Source organism: Gymnogyps californianus, chromosome 6 (genome assembly GCF_018139145.2).
Source record: "Gymnogyps californianus isolate 813 chromosome 6, ASM1813914v2, whole genome shotgun sequence".
Taxonomy (NCBI): domain Eukaryota; kingdom Metazoa; phylum Chordata; class Aves; order Accipitriformes; family Cathartidae; genus Gymnogyps; species Gymnogyps californianus.
This window is the reverse complement of record NC_059476.1, coordinates 36629085-36650634: the sequence shown is the minus strand read 5'-3', so window position 1 is coordinate 36650634 and position 21550 is coordinate 36629085. Positions and strand designations below refer to the sequence as shown.

At 38.1% G+C, this 21550-nt stretch overlaps 1 protein-coding gene and 1 non-coding gene across 4 annotated transcripts in view; one reads left to right on the top strand and one right to left on the bottom strand.

Moving 5' to 3' along the window:
• The first annotated feature begins 555 nt into the window (after positions 1-555).
• The window catches only part of DNAJC12 (DnaJ heat shock protein family (Hsp40) member C12), a 375633-nt gene continuing 354638 nt past the window's right edge, over positions 556-21550 (top strand). The window contains exons 1-6 of one of the 3 annotated variants that reach the window (XR_007766608.1): positions 556-731; positions 1294-1389; positions 4481-4559; positions 6944-7083; positions 8342-8543; positions 10398-11505. Coding sequence is in view for 2 of the 3 variants with exons in the window: in XM_050898639.1 (XP_050754596.1) it covers positions 606-731; positions 1294-1389; positions 4481-4559; positions 6944-7083; positions 8342-8543; positions 10398-10492 (738 nt within the window). In the remaining variant the exon portion in view is untranslated. Of the gene's footprint in view, positions 732-1293; positions 1390-4480; positions 4560-6943; positions 7084-8341; positions 8544-10397; positions 11557-21550 lie in introns of those variants that run through there. The other 2 variants (XM_050898640.1, XM_050898639.1) reach the window with 2 other exon arrangements.
• On the bottom strand, positions 18045-18126 carry TRNAS-UGA (transfer RNA serine (anticodon UGA)). Its single transcript has one exon. It is a non-coding gene; the product is annotated as a tRNA-Ser (tRNA).

Here is a 21550-nt window from a genome sequence, read left to right as displayed (position 1 = left end):
CTTGTAAATGCAGGAATTACATATTTAGTATTTTGTAAACAGTTCTGAATGGCCACTAGGTCCTTCATGGATTAACACACACCTCTTCTAGCCTTGGTCACACGCTGTGTAGCTGTCCTGTGTAGACTCTCCTACTAGGTCACCGCATCTAAAATTGTATAACTATTCAAGGCATCTATTTGTAAGTGTTAGTTTAAAGAATCAGCAATATTTAATGACATGAAACATCTTGGATTACAAAGCTCTTGCAGGGATGGGAAAAGTAAAAATAGAGTTCCTTAGGCTCCAGAGGAAAGACTTCAGCAAGTGGTTAGTATTACACCTAAGAAGTAACCTTTTTAAATGAATAGACCATAGGGGACGCTACAGTTAAAGATGTCTGTAATCTTTGTTGGACTGAGGCCTTGATCATTAATCACAGTTCAAAATTAAAGGTATTTCACTTCAATGTAAAATGAGTTTTACAAGGAACATGTTTTGCACACAATACAGACCTTCAAGACGCAATTTGAAAGTAATTTAGCATGAGAAAGAGTCTCTATTTAATTTGATAGCAGACAGTAAGTATTTCATGTTGTCTTCTCATAGTCTTAATTTTGTCAGATATGCAACTGATGTACAAGAGCTGTTTGTTTTTGAAGAGTAGTATGTACCCTAGGCAGCCTTCAAAGACTACAGATTCACCCCTTCCTGTTGAAGTGACTGACAGAACTACGAGAGGCTTTGGCAAGGTCAGTACTTCATTCTCAAAAGTTTGCAGCCCTGTAATCGTTATTTTGGAAGTAATCTTTACTCTTTTCTATAATTACCCATATAATCCCCTTGTCAAAGACTGTGGCAAAAGTTGCAATTAGAAATTGAGCAGAAAATAGAGTTTAGTATATGTAGGGTCAGGTGCAGGAAAGGCTTTAAGTATGTGCCTGATTTTAAGTGGCTATACACGTGATGGCGTGATCTAAATCTGAAATACAGCTAGATTTTAGTTAGTATCCAGAACTCTCTTCAGTCTGGACGAGACCCACAGTTTAATGTTGAAGTGACTTTGGCAACTACAAATCCCAGGGAGCATTGCCGTTAGCAGGTTTGTGCAACCGGATTGGCATCCTGCAGGGACCAATGGCAGGCAGAGAAGTCAAGAAAATCCATCTGTGTCAGCTGCCAGTATTAAAAAGCACTGGAGAGAGCTGTAGACCTGAGTGGAAATTGCCCGTTTCCCTCGGCTGCTTTTAAACCCTTGTGTGAGCTTTGTATTGATATTCTATTTTACACCCTCTGTGCCTTGGCTTGAAAAAGCCCGCTGGACTCGTCCGGATGGATGCAATTCTGAACTGCAGACCGGATGACTTGGAAGATTACTACAACTTGCTAGGATGCGATGAACTATCTACGGTAAGAGCCTTCCCCACCGCCCCTCCCGGTTAATAACATTTTGAATGTGCTTGTCTATCTACAGGGGGGATTTGAAGTTGTTTATCTCTACAGGCAGGACTATTTGAAATGCATTGTGAACCTTCTTTCTTGCCACTTTTATCTTTTAGTAGCTCCCTTCATAAAGCTCAATTTTCTGATCTGTATGGCAATGTTAAGATTCTAGAATAAGGCTTATATTAAAAGTGTCTTATAAAACAGGATTGTATTATAGATACAGCTGAAATAATGGTTTATTCATTAGTTTAGTTGGACATGTAATATGGTTAAGAATAATGAGCCAACTGCATAAATTTGACAATATCCAAATAATATTTTGGAATATATTTTCAGTTTTAAAAGATGAAGAAAGCTATTTATATGCAACTAATACAATGAATGTTCATAGCTGTAGGTCACTGATAATGCTATTGAGTTTCTCAGGTTTTATACATATTTTTTTAATTTTTTAAAAACCATTGATTGGGAGGAAAAATAAAAATGTCTCTTTTTCATTCATCATATTAATGATTTTTAAATGCTAATTTTAATGACATTCAAATACTACTTTTACTAATTTGTTTTGGTAGCAGATACATACTTTATAATGAGATCTAGCTAAGCAATTGTTGAACGATTTGTAGCTAAAACAAGTGTTCTTCTTCCAAAGGTGTCCATATAACTTTTTTTGCATAGTCTGAGTTAGTGGTATGCTAATGTTTTTTAATCTAGTTGTTATATTAACTGGAATTGTGTTTTGATTTTGGAAAAGGATTATTGATTACTCTGCTGTAATGAAAGATGTATTCAGTGTGGATAAAAGCTGTTTTTTGCTTAGTAAATTTAATCAGGTGCTCTCATCTGTCCTAGTGGTCGAATGCTGGGAAAATACCTCTGCTTTTTCTGTCACTGAAAGCATACTAGTAAGCATCTTCCGTCTGTTACAGAAAGCAATTTAAAGCTTTTCCTGAGATAATTCCTAAAAAGTCATCCCAGCAGAGGGCGGTGTTAAAGTTTCTATGTAGGCTTGTTTCGCAGATGCTATTTCTCACTTTCTACCTCACACGAATTCCTTAAGGGCTTAGCAATTGATGAATAGTTCAAGTACATATGATAATGATTTTTCGAATTGCTTAAAAATGAAATTAAAAAGATGGAATAAATGTTAATGGGTCCTGAAAAATAATCTGTCAAGTATTACTTGTTGAGAGAAGCAGCAGATGTTTACTAGATTATTCTTGACATGGGAGTAGGAACTGAGATCACAAGTTGACTGAGTACCATGATTGCCTTCCCTCAGGATGGTGCATACTACTAACATTTAACAGAAATTTGAAGCATTACAGGTGTTTTGCAATCACATTCCTTCGTATATGCAGTCAAGTATTTGTAGCAGCACAGGCTTCTTTAGGCATACACAGCACATTCCCAGCTGCAGTACTTTCATCTAAGCTGCTGAATATTCTGGACTTGATCTGACCTGGTTAAATTTAAGCACAAACAGTCTCAATTTCTACAGAGTTTCCCTGTATTCAAGTACACACCCATGTTCGTTCTTGGCTTCTTACAGAGTTGAGCTCATGGACACATAGTTCGTCTTCAGACTTGAGAGGAACAGGGGAGATTTAATCTACATCCTTCTTCCAAGAACAGTGTTATTCATATATAGTTGGTATTGGATACCTTTCTTGGTAAAACATCTCACTGAATATTTTATATAAATTTCATGTATTTTGTATAAGCTTCCTATAAACTTTTCCTTCTACTGATTTTTTTTAAACTGAAGACTTCCATGCTACACCTCTGCTACTGTACGTCTTTTAACTTTAAAGTTCCCCTTTATATAACTAAGTTTTAGAGATGGTAGCTAGCTATATAGTAACCAGTTTCAACAAGTTCTCTGTACAATGTATATATTTTTAAGTGTCTTGCTGACTGGAAATATACCACCTTTTATCTCTCCCTCTGGAAGAAGTTGCTGAGAAGAACAAAAATTATAGAATTCTTAAACTACCAGTGTAGACCACATTTTTCCCAACATATGACAACAAAATTTGGCCAGCTAGTTAACTAGTAATTTTATTCTAAAGAAAATATGAGCCTTAATTTTGAAATAAATCATTTAAGTTGTATATGGATATCAAGGTTTGAAGGATGAGGAATTTATATAAACAGACTTTCTAGCATGGGAAAGAATAGTAGCTACTTGATATCTTAGGGCAAATCGTTGTGAAAGCTTAAGCTGTACTGGAATAATATAAAGAAGTTTTGGCTTCTGAATTATAATAAGAAGCAAGATACTTTGAAAAATCTGAAAATTTGAAAACCTAAGCTGATGCTCACTCCAGTGGTTTCCTGTGTTTTGTTAACTGTTAATACGTCTTTGTTTTTCCAGTGATTGTAATACTTTATGGTACTATAAACTGTGTGGGAACTTGTAATTAACCAATAAACTAATACATGCTGATATTCTAATATTGATTATAAATTTATTCCAAGCTAACCTTTTTGCACGGAAAGTAAACTTGACAGGAAGAATGTGAACTGCTAGTTATCTAGCTTTGGGGTATCCAAGATGGAAAAGTCATATGGTACTGGCTAAATTTCCTATGAAGAGGATATGGAGAAAGCCACCCAATCCCACAAATTGATCTTCAGCAATACAGAAGGTCTGCTTCCTGCAGTGAGACTTCGTTAAAAGTTAGAGTTGATTAAACAAAGTGAAGAGCAACTGAAGTGATGCATTTTTGCCTATGTGGTCAAATGTGAGGAAGGGGATTCGCACACATGATCTTTACACATTTTTCTTAAAGCCAGCTTGCCATATTCGATGACTGAGCTTCACAGAAAACAAGAATAAGGATGAGTGCATGGAAAATGAAATTAAATAAGCAGTGTCACTGACGGATGGTTGTTGTTACCTGTTTTGCTTGTACTAAAGCTTGTAAAAATGAATGGGAAAAAGTCTTTCACCATTCTTTGTTATTGCTCCCAACCCCTTTCAAAAAGCAAATTTGAAGATCTGTTCTGTGTGTATGTATTTACTCACTTTAAGTCTTGACATTCTGTTTAGGTTGAACAAATTCTTGCAGAATTTAAGATTAAAGCCCTTGAATGTCATCCTGACAAACATCCTGGAAACCCCAAAGCAGGTATGTATTCTTCCCTGTTGAAAAACAATCTATTTTTTCCTTATATTAACATGATTAAGATATTAAATTGAGCCTTAAAACTTTATTAAATATTCTTTTCCCCCAATGTATTTTAATTGTCATGTGTATTGAGCATATTGTCTTTAAATAGCAAGCTTTAATATTCTTTTCTAACACTTGCACACTCCTAGGTGATAGAGCAAGACGACACTTTTTGGATTCCCCCCCCCCCCCGACTTTCAATCTTTTTTCTTTCTATGGTAGAACATCTTTTAATCCAGAAATTATTTATAGAGTGTATTCCTTTCTAGACCTGTGAAGTTGGCCTGCTTCCATGCTTAGTGGCATTCAAGTGTCATACTTGCGTCAACTAGTTAATTCGCTTCCATGAACAAGCCCATCAGGAACACATTAAATGTACTTTAGTTTCTTTTAATGTAATTTAGTGACTGGAAATAAAGAGAAGGCAGCACCACATGAGTAGCCATCTGTTTGCAGAACAGCAGCTAACATTTGCGTTTATGAAAGCGTGCAGTTCATCGTACCTGTGACGGCTAAGCGGCACCTGAGTTATTTGGAGATAATCTTACCCATTCATAACCACAAGATAGCTCTAATCAGTGCTCACCGATGTCTGAATAGTTTATATTCTTATAATAAAGGTTGTTCTGACCATAATTATGGTCCCCAACAAAAATTTATTGTAGAATAATTAAATATGCTTCTCATTTTGATTAATGCACAAAACTTTTCCTTTGGATTCTTCCTATTAGTTTAACTATAAACTGAACAACATAAGCAAAAACTGAATAGCATAGCCTACCTACTTGTGCGAGTTTGACCTCATCCACACCCCCCCTCTGTGATAGCAGAGCTGGGAATATAGCAGATGTTAAGTGGGACTCACACTCCGCTGCCTTGAGCAGAGCTCTCAACAGGACTTGGCGTTCCTTATTGATGTGCCATCCTAGCCAGAATCAGAGAGTTGATGGGGGGGGGGGGGGGGGGGGGGGGGGCGGCGGTGTTTAGAAGGTGAAACAGGTGGGATTTTTCACTTTGAGATTCCCTGACAAGGAATCCTCTGAGATTTGGTGCTTGAGAGACAATCTACCACCTATTAACATTAACCTGATCACTAATACTTAATTTATTCTAAATGATAGCACAGGTACCAATGAAACCAATGGAGTCAACTTTGTCTGCAGAAAATTCTGGCAATTGCAGCAGGGAAATGAGACTATTCCAGTGCATGGTCCTGTTCTGTCTGCGCGCCCCCCCCCCCCCCCCCCAATTAATTGAAACTAAGTAACTCAAAAAGGGAGGTCAAGTGCCAAATGTTGGGGCAGCTTTGTTTGTCAAGGAGAAATATTTTATGCTCCATTTACCTGAACATGCTGTATTTACTTTAAATACCTTTTTACAGTACTGGTGAAAGTTTACTTTATATTTTTTATTTCATCAGCTTAAAGCTCAATAAAGAGTAATTAAAGTAGACCTTTTATTTGTTGAAAACTAGTAACACTAGGAAAAGGAAACCTAATAGAACTGCCCCCTTAGCCTGTTGTCAGTTGTTTGATTTATAGTTATCAATTTTGATTAGTGTTTAGACTTCGTGTATTTCAAAAGAAATCTCTCTAATTTGTGAACTGGAATAAATGAATAATAATAATAATAGATCACTGTAACATAGGTGACTCATAGATAAAATCTAAATTTTTATAACCCTTCTACAAATAGTAACATGCAGCTGCATCCTTAGTAACCATTTAATGAAAAATTACCCTGTAGGGAAAAATAAGAGCTCTCATTCATGCAGTCTGGTATTCAAGACAACATTTTAGCATATGTAGAAAACATACTTAATAAAATGCACAAGTTACATAATTTGAACTATATTTAGATTCCTCTTCTTGCGTGTCAATTTTTGCTTGTCTCCCCCCCGCCCACGTTTTCTTGGTGGTGTGCTTTGCTCTGACTTCCTTGCTGCTGTGGATGTAAGTGTGTTCCTTCTAAGCATTATTACTCTAGTTTAATTTCCTTTTTTAAGGTTGTCTACAGGGGTGACTTGTGCCTTTTGCCTGCTGTACTCTGTAAGTTTCTCTGAACTTAAATTTAGGAGATTTTTAAGCTGGTAGACAAATGAGCATTTTAGTCCTCATTTGAAAAGGATATCAGTTGTCCGCCAAAGGTGCTATGATCCTAAAACCAGCTAAAACTGCGCAAAGCTGTAAGCAGAACAACCAGATACCTTTGTCGCTTAGTTCTCCTTCTGTCTCCTCTACTCTGTTTGCTCTAAGCCATTGTAGGCAGCTCCCCTTTCATATCTGAATTAATTTCTTTGAAAACAAATATTGGCTTCAGTATCTTTTTGGTTTGTGTTGTAGTGGAGAATTTCCAGAAGCTGCAGCAAGCTAAGGAGATTCTTACTAACGAAGAGAGTCGAGCGCGTTACGATTACTGGCGACAAAGCAAAATTACCATTCCGTTCCAGCAATGGGAGGCCCTGAGCAATTCTGTGAAGATGGTTGGTGTTGTCTACGTTTGGGCCTTCGGGGGGGGCAGAGGTAGGGCTGGTCCAGAGAAAACGTTGCAGTGAGTGAGGGGATGAGTTACAACACTTCTGCTGCAGTGATGGGCTTTGGGATGGGAACAGTGCAGCGTGATTCCTGCACTAAGGATGTTAAGGAAATTCAGGAAAAATTGGAGGGCTATAGAAGCCCATTCACAGAACGGTTTTAGGCTAGTAGTTTTACAGTGAATTATCAAGTTGCTGCTTTTATGTGTATTATATGAAGTTCAAATAACTTAAGGGCTGTTTTCAAATGCTTCAGCACACTTTGCTTTTGTAGGAACCTTTTATTTATTTTCAAAGTTAGATTAAAGCTAGGACGTTTGTATAATGTATTCTCCTTTTGGTATATTGCTTATCAGATACGTTTTCATGCTATCTGATTAAATAAAGAGCTCACTGAAAAATCTAGAAGATAGGTTCCTTGGAACCCTGGGCTTCACACAGGTCTTTGGAGGGGCCCTGCTAGGCTAGTGGGGTGATTTGTGACAGAGACAGATGTTCTGAGGGTTGTTTTCCCTCCTAATTTTGCCACTGAGATAATTTGGTAGCATGTTCCTAGTAGATCCTAATTCCATAATGTTTGATTTTTTTTTTTTTCTGCCTTATGAGGGTGAATGATAGTTACAAGTCTATATGGTCATATTTAAGGCAGGTGAATAAATGTTTCCCTTGCCAATTCTGCCCACCTCAATTCTGCTTACGGGAGAAGTTTGAGAGCCTCTTCAACTAAAGCATTATGCCTGAGCTTAAATGTTTGCTGGAAGTATCCCATCAAGCTTAGTTCAGTTCCAAACAGAAGTCATTCCACAGACTTTAATAGTAAATCTTTCCGAATTGTCTTGCTTTCAAAGGGTACCTTGACATCAAAGACAGCTTTGAAAATGGACATTTTCTAAGTCACTCAGCCCTCTTAAAAAAGTGTCATGAAGTCATGAATCATGACAGAAGAAACTGAACAAAAGACCCTTAGAATTATTTGATGCACTTGTACATTTTATTCTTCATCCCCACCTGACAAACTAGTCTCTCAAATGCTATTTGCAATACGTGACCATGCTTTCCCCTATCCTATTGACCTGCAAGCTTCTCTCTAGTATGTGCTTTGTTTAACCATTTATTACAACAATATAAGAGAGAAAAGAGAAGTTCATTAAAAATCTTTTAAAGTATAGAAGTTAGTTCTTTATTTGTTATTTTTGCATTTCTTTAGTCAATGCACTGGGCTGTCCAAAGTAAGAAGGACCAAATGCTGGAAGCTCCTGACTTGAATAATAGCAACAACATAACTAATGAGATTTGGACCCAACAGACTGAAAACAATGAAGACGGATTGTCAGATGGGAACAGGGAGCAAGAAGATGTTGCAATTCCTGATGTGAAACCACAGTCTTCAAAGAATCCAGACTCCCCAAGTAAGTGAAACCAGCAGTTACAGAAAATCGCAGTATCCAGGGATTGGCCTGAAACAGAGGCTTTTAGTCATGAGAAATTCTTCTCCAGAATAATACGTTTAACTGGTAGCTTTTTTAATGTGGTTTTGGATTGGGGTTTTGTTTTGGGTTTTATGATGTTTATTTTATTTAATTTTGAAGCTTTCAGACCTTTCTTCCTCCCTACCCCCTGTTTGCTTGCTTGTTTGCTAGTAAAACCAAAAACTGGAGAAGAAGAAGAAAAAAAATTCTTCTTAAACCAAAACGGAGAGTTCCGTTTTGCTGCTATATCAGAATGAAAAAAAAGGCAATTATTTTCAGTGATTTTTTAAAAAATAACTTTAAAAACTGTTAAATAAAATATTTAGGTATTATATTCTTTTTTTTTATCCAGCATTCAGTAATTCTGCAGAGTTTTCATCTGATGAGTTAATGAGGACTCAAAATTGAGACTTGAAGGCTTCTTCTGTATTTGAACAGGTTTTTTAAAAAATAGTGCATGCACCAGATAAATGTGTATTTCAAAAGCTGTCATCTGGCCAGTTAGTATTTCCTGTCTGTTGTTTAGGTTAGTATGCCTGAATCGAAGTTTACTTACCACAACGGCCACCCTCTGTTTTGCTTGATCCTTCAGGATTTTCATAATCTTAGGCTTATGTTATCAGAGAACTATTACTAAACAAAGTCCTGTCATTTCTTCCCAGCTTGATCAAACAGGAAATTAAGTTGAACTGTGAGGGTAGCAAAACCTCATTAATTTAATCCCAAACATTTGTGGAATGCAGAAAATAGATAAGAAAATTCTACAAACAAATGTATGTGAGACATAACTGAAAATTTTGTATTTAAAAATTATGCTCTATAACATTATACTATTTGCTATTTTTTGGTAATTAAATCATCACTGTATCCTTTGTAGAACAGTAAAATTTCGAAGTAAAGAAAACATCATCTTGTTCCTTGTAATGGTGAGCTTTCTTTGCAGGCATCTTCTTTCTCATAATTTTTTGAAGTTTTAATTTAATTTCCATAGATTTGAATGGGAAAAATATCAAACCCATCAAATGCTTACTTAATTTATCCAGTGGGCATATATTTATATTAAATCATGTTAACGTTAGAATATTTATTTGACAGGGCCTTTATGCACTTCAGTGTTCATACTTGATGTTAGGATGTTGATAATGCTTTTGTTTTGGTCCAGGAAAATTTATTATATTGGATTCCACTTTTAAACTGGGATATTTTCAGTTCCTGTCTGCTGGTCTGTAAGAATTATGGACTACAACTCCACATAGCTATTTCAGCCTGAATAAGAGATTTTAACACTAAGTCTGGTAATAGGTTTCAGCTTCCTGATATAGGAAGATCACATTTTAGTATTAACAGCCCATAGATCATAAAAATATAGCGCAGGGTCTGAAAAACTCCTTTACTCTCTTGTATGTGGAAAGGGCCATCTGTACCTTCTCTCCACACTGCTGCCTTTCATGTATTTGGAGATTTATCATGTCACCCTCTCTCTCTTCTTCTTTAGATTAAGCAAATGCAATTTGTTCAGTTTTTCTTTGTAAGTCCTCTTTTCTGGATTGCCATTGTTCTTGCTGTTCTCCTTTGGACTCTTCCCAGCTGATATATATCTTGAAGTTTGGTGTTCGCTTGAGTTCTTGTTCAAACAGTGCCAAGAATACAGAGGTTGTCCCTGCTAGTGAAGAGCACTGGAAGTGACCAATTTTTTACTTACTTTTTTTGGGGAAGATTATCAAGTATTATTTCAGACAACTTAGTTTTATACATGTTTATAATAATTTACTTGCCTTTCTGTTTTTTTCTCAGGATTTTCAGAGGCAAATTACTGGCACTTGCGTTTCCGCTGGTCAGGAGATGCTCCATCAGACCTTCTGAGGAAATTCAGAAACTATGAGATCTAAAATGCAAAATACACAAGAGCGTGAGATCATCTGTTCAACAATTCAGTATTTTTTTTGTCAGCAGTTATAAGTTATTTGTATTTTGTGTTCATTCATTGTGATGTGAACGTTGTTCGAATAAATGTCTTAATACTGATTTGTTAACACACGTGCTATGAGCATTACAGATGGAGGTCTTTTTGTTTAATAAGCAAACTTCAATAAGCAAAGCCCTTTTCAGTATTAACATAAAGTGAAGTTATCTAACATCTTATATATTGTTTCTTGTATTCTTAAATATTGTGTAGTGAATAATAGTTTTCTCAATACTGTGATGTTATAAAGAATGTACTCTTGGTAGAACCAGAATCAATGTTAGACTCCAGCATATCATCCTATTCAGTGATGATCTTCCAAAAGCTATATGACAATGAACTTTAAACAAAACTGTCCTTATTTCTAAACTATATACTCTGGTTCACTTCTCCACTGCATTGTACTTACTGTAGTGACTTATAATGCACGCATGCACAATACTATTACAAACTTATCTTGTTGGAGAATTGTGATCTTATGACATAGATGAAGTAAGAACCTTCTTATTATCCAAGAAGGTCACTGTGAATACATCAAGCACTCTTAAAAATCATTTGCTCTTTATTTTAACAAGTACACTTTTTGCACCAGCTATTTATTTTGGAGGGCAGTTCCAGAAATTCACTTCTCCAGTTAGCAACTTTCTTCTTCTTGAGACTGATCGGTGGACAACTGATACCCCTTGTATGTGTGCCAGCATTGTCCTGTGGCTTACTAGTAATTTTCCTGCCTGCTCTGGCCTGGTAAGACGGGGTCTTATCAGGGTTTTGTATGGTGAGGAATGAAGAATCAGGCCAGTCAGCATTAATGGGTACAAAATCTCACATGAAAGGTTTTTGATATTTTGGGCACCTTTTCAAATTCTACATTGTGTTTGTTTATTTTGTATTTGCTTTCTTCTTTGTAAACCTGGCTAATATGTCAGGTATTGACATTGTGTTTTGTGCAGGCAAGTAATTCCATCAGCAACAAATAAAACTGCATGCATACAGAAAGGGTTGTTTTCATTTTTTTTAATTGAAATCCTCTGCCCACCACAGAGATCCCTTTTGAATTTCTTGTTATTTGTCCCCTCAGTGGGTAAAAGCTTAAGGGTTATGAATCTTGGGCATCTCCATGGAGAGTCTAATCTGAACTACAGTCTTCTCCCAACATGGAAACAGTATTACGATGTCTGTATCTCCCTGGAGTGACATGTTTGGCTCTACCGTGCAGGGGAGTGTGCTGACTGACCTACTGTGCTGCTCCTGTTTGGTGCCTATTTGTTATAAATTGTAACACAGGTGCCTGCCAATGGAACCCTGATAATATGTATATCTTATTAACCTCATTAGTATATTTATTCTGGTGCCAATTTTCTTTACAGGGGCTGATACCAGTGTTAATGCTGGTTGTGTTTGTACCAGTTTATAAAAGCTCAAAGTACCGGCGTTCTGCTGATACAGCTACATTGATCCTAGATTTGATGGCATCAGTAGCAATAGCTATTTTACAGCACATTATCCTGCTTATCCAAAATATATATTTTTTTTTTTTTATTCTACATGCTTTCCCCTTGAATATTTTGCAGGTAAAAACATTATAGAGATGAGATTAATAATTGTCTGTAATATCTGCTAAATGTAATTACAAATTTTCTTCTAGTGCATATATTGCTTTCCTTTATTTGAAGATACTTGCTCAAGAAAGACTTTCAATCCATTTTCTAGGGAGGGACTGTAAAGAATGTCAAACAGTAGTAACAGAAGAAACTCTAGTTCATGCGAAGGATACAAAGTAATAGGGTACAATTTTTCTCTCTTCAACAAAAAGATGGAAATGGAACCAGCTGGAGTACTTTGAATCAGATGGCAGCTCAGATTCTCCTCTCCCCATTTCACTTGCTCGTAAAGGTAAAAGGGGGTTGTTGGATGGATGATTTAGGTGCTAAATAGCTGATTTCCCTTGAGAAGTGAGTATGCAACAGACCTCTGAACAGCAAACTCATTTTTCATGTCATTAAAACTGATGTCATCATTAGCCAATTATTACATGGTTTGTTTTGGCAAAGCGCCTTTAGATATTTGTTCTGGATGAATAATTGCAGATATTTGAAAGACTCTTAGCCCAGCGAAAGCTGATGGCAAAACTTGCATTTTGCAACATACCTGCTAGAGATCAGTACTCTAATTTGTATTTGCCCTAGTGAAGGGGGCAGATTATTAACTGGTGCTCTAGTACCCTGATACAGACTTTTTTTCTATTTATGTATATATTTAACTTGAAATGGTCCAATTTTCTGTATTGCTCAAATAGAGTTGAATTAACCTATTCCTAGTAGAGCAAACCCAGAGGTACTGGAAAGCAAGAGGAAGCTGTGCAGCCTGTTTTGCTTTTGGGACAGCATTGGTGGGACCTGATCTGTTGGCCAGTAAGAACAGTTAACTGGAATAAGTGGGCAGCCCAGTTCTCCTTCATGTTAGAAAGGAAAGAAATAAGCACCTGACAAATTATTCAGTGTTAGATCATTCAGGGCCCACCCCCCAAGCATAAACTGCTGGGTTTTTTTTTAAATATGTAGTATTTTTAGAAGTTTTTTTGCTAGTAGCATGAAGAGATCCAGCAAATGTCCCACATGACATTATCCACAGTAATGTGGTCCCTTGGCCTTTCTGCACTACTAAGCACATAACATACTTAACATGTTTAAATATTAATTGGAGCAGGGGTTGTAAGGTGGATCTCTCAAGCTCTGCGAAGATGTGATTAAGAGGCAATAGAGTCAGGTATACATGGTTTTCCACTGGCCAACAGAGAACTTAACTTTCTTTGCAAAGTGGAAACAGCTGCAAAAGGACAGTTGTGGGGGTGGGAACAACAGCAACAAGCCCAGATACTATATATTAGAATTAGGCTCTGTGAATTACATGTTGGGGCAGAGGGCAGCTACTTGCAAGGGATGGTAAGGTCTCATTTTCTTCTTTAGTGCTTCCTCTGAGTTGTTTAGGTAGGTCACGAAGGGTTCTGAACCTTCTGGGTGTCTGAGGGGTCTGACTTGGTGTGTGCTTCCACTATGCAGTGATTGAGCATTACCGTGCTTGAGTGCTTTGTTAGCTATAGCCTTAAATGACTTAGCTTAGCTTGGTATGAAAATAAACAGACCTGTGAAGTGAGCCTAGATCCTCTGGAGTCTAGTCAAAAGTATTGATTAAACTTGGCCATTACTGGACTTGTGAGGGCTGATGAGATTTCAGCTGGAAGTTATGAGATAGCAGATGGGGGTGCAGGTGGATGATGATGATAATAAAATAGAGAATAGGGCATGTTGTTTAATACTGTGTTTCTAGGTCTCTGAAACTGTATCAACCAGTTTTGTAATATCAGAAATTAAGCAACTATTTAGCCAGCTGTTTACAATGAAACTGAACAGCTTGGGGGGTCTTGAATTATATAAAATTAATATATCTTTAATTACTGCTGTCATGCCTGTTCTTGTGCAAATGCTGAATATATAAGATTGAGAATGTTCTAGTTCTTCACAAACTTGTTGTTTTGCCAACATTTCCCAAGCGGCAATGTAAGAGTTAAAGTTTTGGTGATGAGTACAGATAGTATATGACTTAAAATCTCAGGCTGAGTAATGCTGAATGATAAATACGGTTGTTTCCTGAATGCTTGTTTTCGTCTTTGAATGAGAGATGGGGGGGGGGAAGTTTATATGTTCTATAATAGAAGCAAGTATCCTGATGATTAAAACAGATACCGGGTAGCTTTAATTTCCTGGGCTTGAACATTGCTATCTTACATTTTCATATCCTGAAATGAGAAACAAGACTGCTAGGAAGGTAAGCAGTGAAGCTGTTGTAAAGCTGATGAAATTACACAGCAAAAGATAAAGCAACTCAGTAAGCTGTCAGCCTGTCCCTTTCAGATGGGGTGATATTTATCAGTTAGTTTATGCTGGGTATTTTTATTGCAGCCCAGTGTACGTGCTTATCCTGCTGTTGTAAGAGTTGCCGAGCCTCCCCCCTGATGGTAGGCACTGTGTATGTTTGTTCTTTCACCTTCACTATATTAGTCTCTTCTCACTCCCCTGTTAATGAAGATGAGACTCTTCATGTGCTCTGTTTGTCCCAGCTTTGAAAGGCTTGTGTCTGAGTCGTTACAGTCGTGCACAATGTAGCCTGGGAACTTTTACACATTTTAGGTCTCTGATGGATATCATAACCTGTCACAGGTGATGGATGCTGGAGAAAACGAATTTTCTTTCCTCTCTATTCCATCTTCACAGTGGTTTGCTCTTGCTCCCTTCTTTTGGTGGGGCAGTAAGGGAGAGGTGTTACTTCTGGAAAATGAAATTTGCTGCCAACGTTCGGAAGGTTTCCAGTCTTGATGTGCGATGTGGTTGTCAGTGCTTTGGACAAAATGATTTGCTTGCTGCTTTGTCAAAACTGCTTCTCTGAAAATATCAAAGGACTCTTGGCACCAAAGGCAGACAGCTTTTCTAAGGAGATGCCATTTGACTCTCAGGCATCAATCCTTCCAGAAACTATGTTTACTTTGTCAGGATTGTCAGAGCTGGTCCTTTACTAGCAGTTAATTTCCATGGAACCCCAAAATTTATGCCGGGTAGAGGACTGTCAGCTCCTCTTCTTTCTCATAAACAACTTTGTGTGAATGATATCGATGGGACCGGGGGGAGGGCAGGGCAGGAGAATGAGCAGAAAGGTCTGGAGGTGTAAGAGACTGTTCCAGCTGGTTGGGCCTGGGTGCCTTTGGTGCTTTCTGCTACTTGTGGTCCCCACTTTCAAAGGATCTGAGTCTTCCCCAGGATTCCCATGTCTACCCTTGGCCTGCCACTGCCAAAGGACTAGGCTGCTTGCTTCAGTGTGGATAGCTGATGGTAAAAAGGAGCCTGGACACCTTAAGCATCTCTTTGCTTAGCTGGCTGGAGGCACCTTGATCCCTGAAGGTACTGTGCAGTGGGCCTGAGCCAGGTTTGGGGAGGAAAATTGCACCAAGTGGCAGAGATATGGAGCAGTACCATGTTGAGCCCATATGTACCTCTTGGGGTCTGGACTCCAGCATCAGATTCATTATTGCCTTGCTCTTTCTCACTCTTATAGCTGAGGTTTAAAAAGGGAAGCAGATCAGAACAGTAGCACTTTAACTCTTTGCTACAAAATGGAGATGAAAAGTGGTAGGAGTCAAGAGGAGAGCACTGAACCTGGAACGCTAGTGCTGCGGATGCGTATATAGCTTTAGTAGGCTGTTTGGCCGTCCTTACTTACTTTCTTCTGTAATTAGAAAAAAAATTACAAAAAACCCTGCAATTAAAACCATATGGTTCTTCCCCTTTAGTGCCTTGATGGGAACATTTTCATAAATCTTGCTGAAGGGTGAGGGTGGGAAATAACTTGGGTGTTTGCTGCTGCTCTTCTTATTTTTCAACCGCAAATTTTAGGGAAAATCGGTTTCCAAGAGAAAAGGTTCACCGAATGCAAATACTTCCTTAGACAGAGGAGATTTTTGTTGCTTTTCTGACAGACTGGCCTCTTATTTTTCAATATAAAATTTAAAATAACGACATCTTTTGGTGTCGGTCGTTTGACATTTCCATCCCCAGCAAGGTCCCAGTGAAAAGGACATCTTGAAGTTGGAAACTTCCTAATAAATATTTATTGGGTTGGTGCTTTGTCTTCAGATCTATTAAAGCAATGAAACATGTCTTTTGGAAATAAGACACTTAAAGTGATCAGTAAAAAAACTGGCAAGTTCTTCAGTGATGCAGTGGAAAAGAAGGACTTAGTGCAAAGCTTGCCCACTGTGTTTAGTATTTTGGCTCTTTTAATACTGTCTTTTAATTAATTTGGAATGCTACCAAAACTGCATTACACAATATAGTTTCTCTCATCTGTTCCAGATTACAGGGGTGGGTGGGATCTTCAAGTTATAAAAGAACAAATAAGAGTTTAAATTCCTGACTAATTAAATAAAATCAAGTCTCATATGTGGAAGGTTTTTTATTATTATTATTTGTTATCTGAAATGTGCACACTCACTAAAAACTTTGATATTTTGCAGAGTGACTAACATGTTGTACTGCTCTAAGCACACAATTTTAAGCTGCTGTTAGAATACAAATATGCTAAGGTGAAAGTAGCACATGTACTGCACCTTAGCAAAGGATGCTTAAGTTGGTACTCTTGAATTTAAAAACTTTCTCTTCTGCAACGTCTGAGATGATAAGATGTCTGATTCCAGTATCCCTTGGCACGTACCTTCACATGTGAGAACTTAAGGGAAATGCCTAATGTTATGATCACATATTACAAAGTACCATTGTCAGTTATTTACCAGTTTAAGATTCCCTATACTGTGTAACCTCTAACACTTGCATGTGCCCTAACAGAAACAAACACCCAAACCTGAAATCCCTGGAAGCCCTTTTAGGGGGCACTTTGAAATGTTCATTTTGCTGTCAGCTTAAACAATTGTTTGTTTGTCCCCTCTTTCTTTTATTTTGTTCTGAGCAGGGATATTTCAATGTTTCCTCTTCTTCCACCTGCCTCCATTTTCTGACTAAATTAAGTTGCACTGACAAAACATGATGCTAGAAAGAATGGGTTTGCATGTGTGTTTGTGTTGGGTTTTTGTCTTGTGTTTAAGACAGATAGGAATGAAAAGTGGTTGTTCCTACTCTAGCCTATTTGGCTTCTGTGGAAATGGCCTTTTTCTTATTTCCAGTCTTCTCTTACCTGACTTTGCAAATTTTTGAGTTCTTCACTAATGCTGGGGTCACACATAGGAGGAGATTGATACATCTGAGTGGTGAAAGGTCAGTTTAAGCCAGTGAGAAAGAGGCGGGGGGGTGCGCATAGTGCACTTCATGCCTGTGCAGAAGGCCATAAAGGACTGGAAAAGATGATCTAGGACCCCCCCACTGGAGGTGTAGGAGTAATCAGACCAGCTTCCTTCATGAAAGGGAAGGTTTGATGGAGCAAATGCATTCAATATAGAGCAGCCTGCTGCTGACAAGATTTTATTTATTTTGTATCAGCTGTAGCACATGAGGGCAGGACAATAGTCCTTTGGGCAAATCAGGACACTGTCTGTGTGTAATGCATTGGATTAATCCTGAGCTTTGTACTTGGAGAGTGCCTGTCCTGTCTACAGAGGACCTAGAAGGTGAGCTGTGGAAAGAACACTAATCCCAGTGTGCCCTTCTCCCACCGCCACCAAGTGCTGTTTATCATAAGCGTGTTAGATGCAATGGTGGAAACTTGCCCTGGGAGCTATTGCTGCTTTGGTACTTTTATTTCTTGACAGAAGCAGGGGAGGAGTGTGCAGGCATGGTCTAAGGAGTTGCAGTAGTATAAATACTAGATAATCCCTCTTGTTGCTGCAGAGGCACGTTTAACAGTGAGAGAAGACATGAGCAGCAAACCTGCACGTTACACGCAATGAGAGACAACAGAAAAAAGAACCCCCACCGGGCCGCAGCGAGCAGGGTTCGAACCTGCGCGGGGAGACCCCATTGGATTTCAAGTCCAACGCCTTAACCACTCGGCCATCGCTGCTACTGGTGGTGCTATACCCGGGCTGAAATCCTTACCGAGCGTTGCGGCACCGGAAGTTCCCGCCCCCAGCCGTGCGAGTGTCCAATGGGCGGCACGGCGTCTCACCGCCGCACACCGCCCCCGCCCCCCAGCCGGGGAGAGGGGCGGTGGCGGCGGCGGCCGGCCCGCCGTAATGGCCGCTCCGCCGAGCCCGGCAGCCCGCCGGACCTCGGTCCTCCTCCGGCACGCAGCACCGCCCTGCCTGGCCGGAGGGTACTGCGGAACTGGTGCTGGTGATTTCTTTTTTAAAAATAATATTTGTGCGTGGGGAAGCAGACGTGTTAGTTACCGCTATCACCTTTTTTATTTCCTTTTTTTTTCTCCCTAGTTAAAAGAACTCCGTTTTGCTCAGTAGCTCGAGTCAATGCAAAGGTGCTGAGTAGCGTGAGGCTTCAGGCAGTTGAAATAAGTGCCACCTTTCATACAGTGATTTTTCGCTGCTATAAACATCTGTTCTCGCTGTTGAGAAGATAGCCAGTGCAGGCCCCTGTACTCTTTCTAATGTAGGTAATAACTTGAATAAGTTTCCCATGCAGCTGTTCAGCACAGGAAAAATAAATGTCAATTTATACGCTTCTGGGTTTTTCAACCTGAAACATAAAGGCTGTGTCTACTCCTGTAAATTAAATGTGCCTGGGAGTGTTTGCAGGCAGTGTTTGCGGGCACACTTGGATTTGCTAGTGAAGATGCAGCCAGTAACTACTACAAAATACAGTAACTATTAGGCATTGCATTAATTTTTACAGTGGTGTTATCTTAAATTTTTTCCTGCTTTTACTAATTCTGTTCCCTCAACTATTAAAAAAGTTCTCCATCATATGACTTTTATATGTAATTTCCTTCACTGTAGATTTTTTTTTTTTAACCCTACCAACAGTTAATTGTGTCAGCAGTAGTATAATGGAAATTAAATCTAACTTGACTTTATACATATGCTGCAATGGATAAAAATAATCTTTTTCCTTTTTATCATTTTTGCAGGGTATGTGTATGCTAGGAATTTTACCCTATTTTCCCTCCTATAGTCACAGCTTTTGTGAACACTTTTTTTTTTGTTTTTTTTAATAGCTGGAGTGATGTCGATGATTGTGCTTCCCCCCTTCAGTTTTTTTTGTATGAGTTATTGATCAAGAAGCACTCTTAATAATTCTTTAACTTTCTTCAGTACCAAAAATATTGCTGGATTAATAAAGATCTTAAAATAGGCTTATGAAATTAGTCTTCTAGGACTTTTCTCTGGAACCTGACCTGGGGAATGTAGAGGACAGACAGACATTAGAAAGCACAAGGTGTTTCTATAATTTTAAAAGAACTCAGGTATTTTGTTCTACTTCAATATTTATTAAATTCTCTTTACCATTTAAGTTAATACAGCTTTTAGAAAGGTTTTGAGTCCTTACCTTTAATTGCTCATTAGCAATTGGGAGTTAGGTTAGTTTGTGGTCCTTGTCAGACAGCTATGACTGCCGAGTTCTGCGTTACGAAAACCAATAGAGAATTTATCATTAGTTTCAATGGGAAAGGATAAGAACAACAGTGATTATGGACCACCTGTAGAAACAGGGATGGTCCCTTAGCTGCATGCAGGCCTGTTGTGGTAACAGACCTTTAATCATCCCTCTAAAGTAGACAGTAAAAGGCTGGATTGATACAGAAAATTTCATACTACGTTAGTGATGTTTTAGATACTTTTTTTCCTTGCACTTAACTGCATAGGGTTCAACGCTACTGTTGGTATAATCTGAATATTTATTCTTTCTCTCCTGTATATCTTTTTGTGTTATTGTGGATATAAAAAAAATATATATAATCAAACTTCATTTAGAGTTTATGCTTGTGCTGTTTGCTATGTTTTAGATAATGGGGAACATTTAAAAAACATTAACATACAAAATAGTCCTTATTATCCTACTTTGTATCCCCCTATCCAACTCAGTAGTTTAGCGTCATAATAATCTTTGTTTAAATCATTGTTTGTTTAATGTGCTTGTACCCAAAGTGATTTGGACTGTTTTGCTGATGTCCATGTAGTTTTGTGTTTGGGTAAGGCGCTCATAAGCTGCGTTATGCCTGATAAGATGCTGTCTTTATCCCATAGTGTACCTGGTTTCATATACATGAAGACAAAAAGCATGTTTATACCACATTTTTATGATTATGTAAATAGCAAATGTGTGAAGAGCAGGGTGAGGAAAAGTAGCGCCTTCAGTATACCACATTATAGCCAAGGGGAACCTAAAGAACATAGAAGTGGAGACAGTCAGAGATCATGTTTGCTGGTGGAGAAACAAGTATTTCTCAGGTCTAAATGCCAGAAAAGACTTGTTGGGGCTTTTAGTACAAAGCTTTTTTTTTTTTTTTTTTTTTTTTTTTTTTTTTTAATATTGATTTGGGGCCAAGGAGCGGAGCTGTTTACTTCTACACTAATGGATCTCCTGCAGATTTATTTTCTTTACAGAAAACAGACTACTTGAAATCCATACAAGTAATTTGTTTTAGGAAGATCTTATGAAATGCAAGAACATTTTTACTATTGAAAGCCAAAGGAAACCAAATTATAACAACACATCAAAGTTCAGATTTGGTAATACCCCTTCAAGTAAGGGTATTTGTTCTAACTGTTCCTGAAGGGATTGAACCACAGCTGTTGTTTTTCGGTTGTTCCCCCCCCCCCCGCCCTTGAACAGGAATTTATGCATATGTGCTATATATTGGCCTTCATGTGCTTCTTACACATATTTGCCTCACAGCACGTGCATGATGGATAGGACTGAGATTTCCAGTCATCCAGCAGGCAGTTTGAAGCTTTGAGTGAACTGTTGGATATTTATAAATCCCGGATGATTACACAAAATCTTCACCTTCTGAATAGATATTTCCAGGATGAGTAAAGGGCAGTAACTTAGACGTGTTCTGGTCGTGAATGAAGGCCTTTTGCCACTAGAGATCTGTGCAATAAATGGCATGTTACCACCTGAGTCTTTTATGTTATTTGCACAAAGTTATTTTACCCAGAAAACACTAACAGAAAACTTCTAAATGCTCCACATTTTGAACTTTGCCCACTTATTAAGGACAGTTTGTAAGAGGGAAAAATTTTCCTTATCTATATGAAATATAAAATATGCCTTCCCTGCTTTTCCAGATGCCTTGTTCTGTTATTCTCATTGAAGAAATGTGAAAAAAAAAAAAATCCTTTATATTACTGGGAGTCATACATTTAAAATGTTCTTAAAGTCAAAATCAAAATGGTCTTGTTTTTAGACTACGGAAACAATTCTTGCATTTAATTCTACTGAAGTAGTACTTAGTACTAAGTAGTACTTAGTACAGTGGTTCCTGAGAACTCTAGACAACTTTTTCCTGTACTTTATTGAAGGAAGGT